The 13,081-nt window shown below is 30.5% G+C and overlaps 1 protein-coding gene across 3 annotated transcripts in view; it reads left to right on the top strand.

Annotated features, from left to right (window-relative positions):
- The window catches only part of LOC144835067 (uncharacterized), a 224,585-nt gene that overhangs the window by 155,951 nt on the left and 55,553 nt on the right, over positions 1 to 13,081 (top strand). For 2 of the 3 annotated variants that reach the window (XM_078690086.1, XM_078690084.1), the window contains exon 1: positions 4,950 to 5,032. The exons of the other annotated variant lie outside the window; for it this stretch is intronic. In XM_078690086.1, the coding sequence (XP_078546212.1) occupies positions 4,952 to 5,032 (81 nt within the window). In that variant the 5' untranslated portion in view covers positions 4,950 to 4,951. Of the gene's footprint in view, positions 1 to 4,949; positions 5,033 to 13,081 lie in introns of those variants that run through there. 3 annotated transcript variants of the gene reach the window in all.

Genomic DNA, 13,081 nt, shown 5'->3' with positions numbered 1-13,081 from the left:
TCAACATGTTGGTGCACTACCCACTGCTTCTTGAGGCTGAAATCAAACCCTATCAGCTCAAGCATGTCATGAGTGGTGGTCAGCGCCAAACCCACGCATTTCATAATAAGGTCGGAAAAATGCATTTCGTAGACAACCCTACGATGTTTTTTGTGAGGTAACAAGGTGTGCAAAATTAATGAGTCAATTTTGACTGACAGAGGACCAAGTTGTAAATTACTCGGAAGCATTTATTAATAAATATTATTAATCGTTTAAATGTTTTTTTATCTACTCGACTGATGGCGAATATATAAATGAATATATAAATAAATTGAAATTTCCCACGGTAGAGGCATTATGGCACCACACGGTGAACCACAATGAACTAGTAGTAGTAAATAGGCTTAGGCAAACTTCTAAAAATAAAACGTCCAGTCGAACCAGAAACGATGCCGACAACAAAAGATCGTTAACATTCTAAATATAGTTATCGGAACGTCGATCGCGCACAGACCTAGAATTTTTTTTTTCATATTATGGCAGGCCTGGAAAACGCGACGAAGATTTTGTGTCTCATGACATCAAACGCGATACTCTCTCTCCAAATTAACAGTACCTATACGTAGCTACAGAATACTAGGGCCATTTTCTTTACACAGTGACATGTCGTAATAATTGGGCCTAGGACTAGCCTATGTTAAATCTTAACATGGAATATATTGATTTTGCATATATTTGTTTATGTTTACGTCGGCTTATTTATAATTTGCTGAGCCAAGGTAGGAGTAAATAATTTAGCGTAAGCCTAGGCCGCCGAAACTAGACTCCACTCCGATGTCTATTCGGTGCACGATGTCGTCTCGTCCGGCTAAATTAGGCTAACCACTAACATGTGTCGTCTCCTACTAGGCCTAGCCTAGGTAGGATTTTTAGGCGGCGATTTTAATTAAATTAGTGAACAGTACATTGTTAATTTCCATTGTCCATGCGTTTTCTAAAAAGGCGATGACAATTTAGGCGCTTAGCACTTTTTTTGTGCACTTCGTGACAAAAGCACCAAACTTGGCAGAAACCTTCTTTAGGACCTATTTTAGACCTCAATTCTAGAAGGGTGCCCACAAATTTGAACAATTTAATGACGTCATAATGTATTATGTAAAAATATCTAAAAAATATAAATTACATAAATATGTCAAGTTTGTTATCAAATCATAGCTTATGACATGTAAAATACCTCTAGCATGAGAAAAATATAATTTCACAATATAATGACGTTATTATATATTACATAACTTCGTGGGAAAGTTTAAGAAATCAAATAATATGGCATGTTTGGTATTAAATTAAAGCTGACATGTACAAAACCACGGAACTATATAAAATATAATTTGAACAATATAATAATGCCATTACGCCACACCCATTATATAATATTACATAACATTCAAAATTTTGAACTACTGTAGATCAGGGGTGGCGCCAGGATCTTCCCGACGCGGGGGCTACATTCCCCGACGAGGGGGCTATGCGAGCGAAGCGAGCATCACTAGGCTGGGGGGCCAGGGGGCCGCCAAGGGCCCCCACGTTCTAGCGTCATTTGAGGTCTTTTTAATCAGATTTAGGGTAGCCATTTTTTCCATTTTTTATAATGCATAAATAAAATACTGCGTGCAAAAAAACGATGCACGATGACTGTTTCAATCCATATTTTTCAATTTAAAAAATAAAAGTTCAAAGAAAATTTAGAAAAATAGAGTTGGAGGTCCCGGAAATTGGACTTATTATACTTCAAAACATGAAACAAAATATATAAGTCCCTATCATGGTTGTGACTGAGCTAAGAAATGTTTGAAAAATAGAGATGTTAGGTCCCGGAAAATGTACTTCTTGTTCTTCGAAATATGACCAGCTTTATTGTTGGGGCTGAGCTAAGAAAATGTTTAAAACTAGAGCTGCAGGTCTTCAAAAAAATTGCATTTTATACTTTGGAAACATCAGGCCTAGAGGCTTAAAAAACGCAAGCGTAGACCTTTTTCAGTCGGGGAAATAAGTTTATTCCTCCCAGGTGTATGCGTGCGTACCATCTGGACTTCCGAGTGGTGAGAAATTCATGACATACAGGATATTGAAAATGTAATAACTTAGCTATAATAAGATGTTGGCTAAGCGAAAAGGGCATGTTTTTTTGTTTAGTAATGGATGAAAAATTTATTTTAGGTGCCCCACGGTACAGAAGGTTACTTGTAAATTAAAAAATTGGTGAACATACGAACAATTAACATAATTCGTTTTTGCTGTAGTGTAGCGTACGTCGACGCAGTACACGACGTAACCGTCGGTAAACTTCGCCTGGAAAATAACTACAGTACACATTTTGGTCCCTGGATGGAACATGATATCACGCGTCTCGACCCAACGTTAACGATTCGTACAAAGGGATACCGCCAGACAAGTGCGTACCTAGCTATTGTTTAGTAGTAAGTTAGATCGCTGGCAATAATGAATGCATATAAAGTGCATAATATCACTCTGACGTACTCTCACGGTCAATGAAACGTTGCGGTTTTCTAGGCGCTGAAGCTAGCTACGAAGTGAACGCGAACGCTTTTTACTGTATATTATATTCCCCGACAAAAAGTACCCGTGTTCCCTTCGGTAACCGTCGGTAAACTTCGCCTGGAAAATAACTACAGTACACATTTTGGTCCCTGGATGAAACATGATATCACGCGTCTCGACCCAACGTTGAACGATTCGTACAAAGGGATACCGCCAGACAAGTGCGTACCTAGCTAATGTTTAGTAGTAAGTTAGATCGCTGGCAATAATGAATGCATAAAAGTGCATATTAGCCCTCTGACGTACTCTCACGGTCAATGGAACGTCGTGGTTTTCTAGGCGCTGAAGCTATATGAAGTGAACGCGAACGTTTTTTACTGTATATTATATTCCCCGACAAAAAGTACCCGTGTTCCCCGATGGGGGGGCTAGGCTCCCCGACGAGGGGGCTAGAGCCCCCGTAGCCCCCCCGCTGGCGCCACCACTGCTGTAGATCATTATAAAGCTCTGTCTACCACTATCAAACTTTATGTGAGAAATAAATGTGATGTGCACACATATATGGTGTGTGATGATGATATTTGGGCATAGAGCACACTTTTTTTGTCAAACTTATGTAGTGATAGTGTAGACATAGCTTAAGATTGAGCAACATGAGAGAAAGATAAACCACAACAGGCATAGAACATGATTTTTAAACCGCCCGGTGATATGCTGAAATTTGATTAATTAATTTGAAACAATAATGATGAGGAAACATAAGAATATTTAAATTACAAATAAATTGTTTGATATTTAGTCCTTATGACACTCAAATCTTAATATATTAAACATTAATCCTCTAAACATTTTAAAAATTGTATAAAAATGATATTTAATATAATGTTGTTTTAGTCTACTATCACTTTGTTCTATATTTATTATTGTACTGCATGTTTGTGTCTATGTTGTGTTTTTGAAATTTAGTTTTGAAATGTATGAGAAACTCCTTCAGATTCTGAAATATTAGTTATTGGTGAACTCTACACAGTAGGCACATTGTAAATAAACTATAGAAATCGATACCAAGAACTATGTTTATCTTTATTCTTTTAGAGAATCAAGAGGGATTTTGTGGATTAATTTATTTCACGATGGATGTACTAAATAATCAACCTTATGAGATAATTTTATAAATATTTTAGCACTGTGAGAGTGATAATAAACAAACCTAGTTCACAAGAAAAAAAATTGTGTATAACTATAATAATCTTATTTAATTTTTTTGAATGAAATAGATTAGGGTTATGACTGGTAGATGGTATACATTACAATTCATAATAATTGTGATAATATAATTAAGACATACTATCACTATATACACTAATAAATAGTTAACTGAATCAACAAATTAAACTTATTATAAATGATGGCAAATAATCACAATAAAGGCTTAAACAATTTTTGTTCATTTAACTCGCACATAATTAGTATGTTATGTTCAGGCCTAATTTATCTATTATTCTTTAGTACTGACTACAGTCGGTATAACATAGTATAATAGCAATAATACTTGTTATTCTTTCAATGATTATGATAACATACTGTCTGTTATTATTTCATAGATCCTAAATGTATATCAAAGCAATGCTAAAAATTAGTATTATACAATGTTTTTTATAAAAGACATTAAGTTTTAATTGATTAATTTTATTGATTTAAAATTTTTATTAGATATATTTTATACACGACAAAATAATATGATAGAAAATGTATACTAAATAATTGTGAATAAAATGTGAGGTTATGATTTACACTGTCAACAATTTTGTATAAAATAGAAATGCCTACACACAAAACACACACTAATAAACAGTAGGCCTAAATGATTATCAACAAGTACGGCTATTACAAGTTGGAGTGGTGACAATTGAATAGTGAAAACCTGTTATTAACAGCTACAACACAATTTGAAATTTAAAATAAATTGTCCAGTTTTATATTATAATTGCACTGTAAAAAAAACCTTATAAATAAAATTGTTTAAAACATGTAGATAGCCTTTCTTTACACAATAGTTTGCATTCAATCCAACTATTTCAAAATAAAATTGATTATACTGTAGATGATATAGCATAGTATAATCTGTTTTATAGTTTAGAATTCAAGTATACCTTGATCATAAGAATAGTTTACACAAAACAATATATTTTACAATGATTTATAGAAATAATCATTTAAAATTGATTGTTGTTATTAGAAAAATTATTTTCAACATTGAAAAAATATTAACTTTTATTAAATTAAGGATATTTATAAGATTATTAATATTAGTCATTTTTTGTGTGTTCGATATTAAGGAATATGATGTACATGTTTTGTAACTTTGTTTATTATTTAATATTTTTAATAGTCTGGCGCTTCAGCATTAATGTATGCTGCTTCAGCAGGTAATACAACCATCTGCCAACTGGTCTTAGAGGGTGGAGCTGATGTCAATATGCAGAATAAGGTAAGTCATACACACAATTTATAACATTAATTTAACCTTCAGTGAAACCAATCAATAAATTGAAACTATTGTTTTTAGAATTTAGACGACTACCAGTACTATAAGACTTTAGGAAAATCATAGATATTATATAATATCTCTATGGGAAGATTAATTTAGTTGAAAATACACTACTGTAGTATCCATGTTATTATACTATTGTAGTTACATTATAATAATACCAATTCTCGTAACAAACATATTTTAAATATATCTTGTACATTCTTAAAATGAATAGAATAACACAATACTGGTGTGCATATATAGTTCAATATAGAAATGATGAATAAGTTATAAACACATGCATAATAACTTTTTTTCTTCTTTTTTACAAATTCTCATACTATTCTGTTTAAATTTGCAATCAAATTTTTTGTATACTTTGTTTACACACTGTTATACCATAACATTAATATGTGTATTAAATAATATACACATTTATTTTCCATAATTCATTGCCGAATGCTGCTTTTAGAAATAAAGTGTGAAATGAATTTTACAGCACAGTTTTTAAATATTTTTGCTATTGATTATTATAATTTAACTACTGTACTGTAAAATAAAAAATGCTGATAGCATACACCTCAATCATCAAAGTAAAGTTAAATGGTATTATAGTCAGTATGTTTTTATAAATTGATAACATTCAATAGAATACTCATAACACTTTTCATAGCATAAACTTCTTTTGAATATTTAACTGTATTTTAGTATTAGGCAGGTTAGAAAACACGAATAACATTTGTTGATATAAGTTTAAAAAAAAAAATGTACATTAAAAAAAAAATAAGTTGTGAATATGAATCATGTCTATCATCAACCTTCACCTTGATTACTTTGCTCTTTATAATTTGAGGATATTTCTATCATTTATGATAATAATCTATGCTGAAATGAAAGGTTGTGAGGATTACTTTTGATAGAAGGGCTCTTCTTACCTAAATTAAAGCAAATACATAAGCCCATAACACCATAATAATATTATGACAAAATATATATTACATATACACACACATATATTATACAAAATTTCATATTTTTGGTGGTATTTCTGTATAATTTTGAAGATCCTAAGTTGTTAAAATTTAACCAATGGCAGCATAACATAGTTAAAATTATTTGAGTTGCTCCTACAGCCTTGTGTTAAATTTTAGTTGGAACCATTGTTATAACTTGAAATCTTTTGGTTTAGGAACCAATTCAAGCCTATTAAATTCTATTGATTTGCTACTCATATATCTTTGCTATTTGGGTTAAATTTAGCTATTTTAGGGCTTTCAACAATCTACAACATACTTTTTTATGTGCTAATTAAAATAATATAGTACAGTATCTAGCTATTATTTGGATTTTCAAAATCTACAGTATTCTAGCTAATTTTGTATTATTTAAAACTGATTGTAAATTGCTAATGCTTGCTTGTTTAGCGTCCCCTGCCCTCCCAGATTTTTGGCTTTCTTCTGATGTAATTTTTTTTTGTGTTAAACAGTTTATGAGAAAAAATTGCTTTAATCGATTGAAGCTTAACACTAACATTATTGTGGTTATAATCAAGAAATTGCAAATGACAAGGCAATTAAATAAGTTCAACAATACACTGATAAAGGTACACACAAGTGTAGCCAACAATTCTTGCGTCAGCCACATTTAAATTTCTACATAATGCATTGCTCTCTAGATCTAAATTTACGACTGTGAACCTCGCTCTTCAATATTAGTTTGAATTATACTAAATTGTTTGGTCCATAAATGAAAGGAAAACAATTTCTTATATAGTTTTCATTAATTCATTTATTTTTAATCCCATGAATTATTAAACAAATAATTACATATCTATTATGTATTTTTGTTTATGTGCATAGTAGGCTATATAATAAGCAGCACTTAGCACAATCAATTGATTGTCTACAAGATTCCAATTGTACAACTCTGTCAATAACCAATGCTAATTACATATAATTCAAGCATTCAATTTGTTATCAAGCAATAGATAACAAATTTGATACATAGCAAAGCAGAATTGTTTCTATGAATTAAAATGCCCACATAAAATATCCAACACAAGAAACAGATTTAATGTCTAAAGTATCATCTCTTTAAAGCCTTACCAAAGATGGTGATTTTTTAGTCATATTCACTGACAAAATAGATGAAAAGGTATAGCATGTATAGTATAATGAGCACAATGATGATGAAAACAATTATCAAGTATCATATAAAGAAGATGTATACTGTCACACTTTGTAATAAACAATGCACTTTATAAAAAGTTTGTATCACTTTGAAATAACCTGTCACTTTGTAACTAATAATTTGTGTGACAAATATTTAAAAGTGTGATAATTACAGGATATTACAACAATAGTGAAACAGTAATACAGGATTATATACAAACAATGAGGACATTTTTAATTTAAATCAATGTTCAGTACGATTTATAAAGTTTTATTTTGAGACATATAGCATTCCATTATTCTGTACATTTTCATCGATATTATCTCCAATAAAGTCATGTTTTTACTTATATATAGTAGAAGGTATGTGATGTATGATATGTATGCCTTTTTTTAATAATAGGATTGGGAGGACCGAACCATCAATAGTTACAAATTGATGAGTCTTAATTTCATTTTGTTTGCATATTCAATCACAGCTAATGCTATATGATCATAGAATCACAGCTATGCATAAGATCATAGAGGCAATCATTGTATTTAACTACTGTGGAGTAGCTTTATGTCACTTACTACAACTGTTCTATTGATCAGATCACAGTACATAATATCTCTGATTAAAATGAATTTATTTGTTTCATAATGATTCCTCTACATACTGTTCTTAATAACAATGTCATGATGACAATTAATTCATTAGATAAACACTCACACACACATTAAAGTAAATGTGATAAATTGTTGTCTCATGTAAATTATTTTCAAATGTCAAATAGATCTAACGTCTTTCTTTCTAACGTTTTGTTTCATTTGCTTCTTTATTGTCAATTATTAATTTTTTTTTTTTGGTGCATATTATATACATACATAAACCATTTATATTGCACCTTATCAAAACATTTCAAGGCATATCGCAGATAACTAAAACTAAATAGTGAAAAAAAGAATGTCTACTGCACTCATGAATATTCTATCTTCGCTATTTTAGATTTTTCAAATCTTTTGTCTGCTATTTTTTTCCCCAAAATATTTTTGCTTTATTTATTTTCTTTGGCCTTATATTGATTTTGACCAACATTTTATCTATGCATATAAAATGACTAATAACATGCACTCCGGAATTTACAAGAAGTTATCTCCTCCACGCTCCTAACAAATCACAAGTACAGATTTTCCCAGACTCGTTTTTTTATTTGTACACTTTTAAACAACATGACACACTCACTACACTATATTTGTACGTATTAAAAAGTTTTCTGTTTCTTATCAATTACCAATGACATTCTCTACAACTGTGAAGGGTTACAACCAATAACATGGATCTAGTAACAGCATATTCCATCTATAGTTTTAACAACCACAAATGTTCACTACTATTACGGGCATTCCACAGTATTTGGTCCGTAGGTTGAAAAATTTCATTTACTGATTTTGATGTAACTCTTGGCCATTTCTCAATGTAGAAATGTTGAAGTTTATTAAATAACATTTTTTTTATTGTTCTGATATTTATTTTTTAAGTTATTGAATATTAAATATTAAAATTTGACGTTACGGACGGGAAATTTGAAAATCTTATTTAATTCATAAACTATGCATTTTATTACTGTTTTATCAACAGATATATTTACTTTATGTCTCAATATTACATAATCAAGTGATTAATTAAAATTTTGTTGTTTATTAATTTCATACATGCATACGTTTGCTAAGCCCAGATCCTGGGAAATGGAAATTTATCCCGAGACATTATATGTACCCAATAGAATGTACACTTAAGATTAGTAAAATTAATACTGAAAATCATACAATTTTAAAAAATATGCCAGTGTTCTATCAACAATTATTAAAAGCTGTTGTGATTCTAAATAACATGTTAAGTACTGTAAACGAAATTAAATCTCAACAATTATGGGAAAACAAGTATAATAACATTGGATGGCAAATCAATGTACTTCTGCTCCTGGTTAAATTCTGGTATCAAAACAATCAATGATATAATTGTTGATACTGAACTAATAACATATCAAAGGTTGATTCCAATGTTATGTAATTAAAAAAACGGGTTAATAGAATACTTTGCTGTTATCGATGCCATACCGCATCAATGGAAAACAATTGTTAAAATACCAAATGTTGAAAATGAAATAGATAAAGCCTTAGACATGCTTACATTACATTCTATAAACAAAATAAATCATCTACGTTTTATAGATATCTTATTAATAGTAAAGTCTCTATCCCAAGATCACAAGTGAAATGGGAACAAGAATTTGGTGTCGATTTAAATTGGAACACAATATGGTGTAATAAAGTTTTAAACACCAAAACATATTGTAAAAGTTGCCCAATTCAACTTTAAATTGTTACACAGAATTATAGAATGTAGAAAAAAATTGAGACTATGGAAATTAGCTGATAGTGATAAATGCCAAAAATGTAAAATAGAAGTAGAATACGAAAAACCTATGCTTTATACATGTAATACAATTCAGCCAGCCTGGAGAAAGTTTGATTCAATGATTTAGTCGAGTCAAACTGTTTCATTACCCCAAAAAAATTGAAATGTTTTTTGATGAATTACAATAAAATATGGTCTCAAAAAATATATATCAAAAGTTTACCCAAATTGGACTACCGCAAAGGTTCAAAAGAGCCTGTAATCAGCTTTTACGCACTTAGACACACATCGTGTCAAAGGGAAAACCTTGTGTTTTCGATTATTTAGGCTCTATGATTTTTAGTTACATAGATATGAACATTTTTTATGCCATATATGGGTCAAAGGTCACAAAATGGAATTTCCGGTCATGTTTCAACAAAATGTTTAAAAAGGGTAAATATAAATATGTATGTTCTGAACATTTTGACACCAATATCAAGACTCTGTGATTTGCAGTTACGTAGATATATAAACGTCATGCCATATATGTCAAAGGTCACAAACTGGAATTTCCGGTCATGTTTGAACAAAATGTTCAAAAAGTGTAAATATAAACATATATAGTTTGAATAATCTACTACAAGCAATTACAGATTTTTTTTAATTGGCGGCCATCTTTTTTAACGTCAAATTTTGAACCTTTGCGGTAGTCTGATTTGAGTAAACTTTTGATATATGTTTTTTGAGACCATATTTTATTGTAATACATCAAAAAACATTTTCTTGGAATTTTTTGGGGTTATAGGCCCTATATTTTCATATTTTGACCCGACTTAATTGTTAAGTGTTTTCCTGTTAACGAAACACAACACAACTTTTCAAGTTGGACTAGTAATATAGTTACTGGAAATACAAATAGCAAACTCATCAATGAATTAATTTCTGTTTTTTGTTTTTCAATATATAAATCATGTATAACATATAAAATAACGTTGAAAAATGAAAATGTACAAAAAACAATATGGAACCTATACGGAATAGAACTTTTTAATTTAATTAGAATGAATACACATGTAACATTATCAATGCTAGGCAAAAATGGGCTAACGTCAAAGAAAAACTGTCAGAATTTTTTCAGTAAGCTTTAATGGAAATAAAGTATATTGTCTGTATGTATACGTATATTATACTTTTAATTTGTGTATACATTTCCATTTTATTACTTGACAGTTTTTATAGGTTTTTTTATGCCAGTGTATATAGGTCTAATGTATTATATTTGTGTATATTTTTTTTATCGTTCCTGGTTTTAATGTTAATTTTATGCATATGTGTATGTATTGTATGGGTATATATGTGTGTATGTATATATATATTTGATATACTTGTACTGATGAATGGCTAGTGTTGCCCGAAAGCTCTGCTAACTTTTCTGGCTGTTTACTTTATCGTTTTGATTTAGCTTTTCGCTTTTTTTTTTGTATCTCCATTGAGATCCAGCCACTGATACCCACAGCATTGTCATTTTTTTCAATAATTTGCCTTTGGATTTATATATTTGATATACAGTATATATTTCTATACGTGTGAATGTATTGATATTATATATATATACAAATATATATAAACTGAAAGACACACAAATTATGATAAATAATTTAACAAACATTTCATAAGTAAACAACTTTTTATTAAATATGCAATATATTTTGTAATAGATAACATAGCAAAAAATATGCAGAAAATAATGTAAATATATGAGATTCTGTAATTGTTTACCTCCGCCAAGGAGGTATATGTAATCGGTAGCGTGTGTTTGTTACTTGGCCAAATTGAAAATTGGCCAAGTATGTTGATTGGTGCGGTTTGTGTGTGTGTGTGTGTTTGTTTGTTTGTCATCACTCTAGCGCTCACAGTTTTGATTCGAATGACTCCAAATTACTACCAGACATGTCACCTGGTGCAAGGACGACACTGCCCAATTTTGGTTAAAATCCAGACCACGGTTCCAATTCTGGACCACTTTTAAAAATTATTTTCAGACCTGCTAGTGTTAAAAGATAGGACAGAATTATCAAAAGCCGGTGAGCAGTCTTAAATTAACAAGTAAACTTAAATTGCATTTTCTCGAGAACTACTTGTCCAAAAAACTTCATTTTTGTACAAGAGGCAAGAGTTATAATTTGTGATTTGTAATTTTAAAACTTAATTAGATTTAATATAGAGGTTTTTTGATGCGAGTTGTTTACAAAACCTATTTCTTTTCAAATTCACCCGTGTGTTTTTCGCGTTGCTGTTCTATTGTTAGCCGACTGAAGCTATTGTTCGTTGAAAGGCTGGTTACATAACCTGTACACCAAACTCGTATACACATGATTGTAGTGAAATTAGCATAAATCACACAGCATAAGACACACTTTTGGTGAAAATTGGGTCAATGTCAGGAGGCCAATTTTGATTTGGCCAAGTATCGCGCATAGCGAAGGCTAGTTTGTCTGTCTGTTTGTTTGTTAGCAGGATTATTCAAAAAGTAATTACAAGATCTTTACCAAAATGAATGTACAGATAGATATATGGTCAAGGACCATTCCATTAAATGTTGGGACCATTTCGGACCAAGGTCCCAATTCTGGACCACTTTTTAGTATACTTTTCAGACCTACTAGTGTTAAAAGATAGGACAACATTTTTCAAAAGCCGGCGAGCAGTCTTAAAGTAACAAGTAAACTGTAATTGCATTTTCTCGAAAACTACTTGTCTAAAAAACTTCATTTTTGTACAAGAGGCAAGAGTTATAATTTCTGATTCGTAATTGTAAAACATAATTTGATTTAATGTGCACGTTTTTTGATGCGAGTAGTTTAAAAAAACCTATTTCTTTTCAAATTCACTCGTTTGATTTTCGCGTTGCTGCTCTATTGTTAGTCAACTGAAGCTATTGTTAATTCTTGAAAGGCGTGCTACATAACCATTACACCAAACTCGCATACACATGCTTGTAGTGAAATTAGCCTAAATCAGAAACAGCATTAAGACACACACAAATATATATACATATTTTTTTTATTACCGGAGAAATCTTATGTAGGAGAATTTTACTGTAGGCGGAGGTATGCACTCTCGGAGTGGCTTTCTAGTTGTTTATGTAACATTGAATGAATAAAGGTAGTGGTTAACCACAAAAGATAAAAAAAAAATTTCATACATGCATTTCAAATTCATAAATGTCCCGTCCGCGATGTTTTTTACACTTATTTTAAAAGTAATTATCTTTATATTTTATTTTTTCCTCCTGGGGACTATATCTTATTATATTATGACACATTTTTTGAAAATTTTATATTTGCATGAAAATATCATATTTCAAAAATATATTGTTACAGACGGGACATTTTTGTTACGGATGGGACATATCATTTAAATTCTAATTATTTCACAAAACCTAAAATTTAC

This window comes from Antedon bifida, chromosome 2 (genome assembly GCF_963402885.1).
Source record: "Antedon bifida chromosome 2, ecAntBifi1.1, whole genome shotgun sequence".
NCBI classification, from domain to species: Eukaryota; Metazoa; Echinodermata; class Crinoidea; order Comatulida; family Antedonidae; genus Antedon; species Antedon bifida.
The sequence above is the reverse complement of the archived record's forward strand: the minus strand, read 5'-3'. Positions and strand labels throughout refer to the sequence as shown.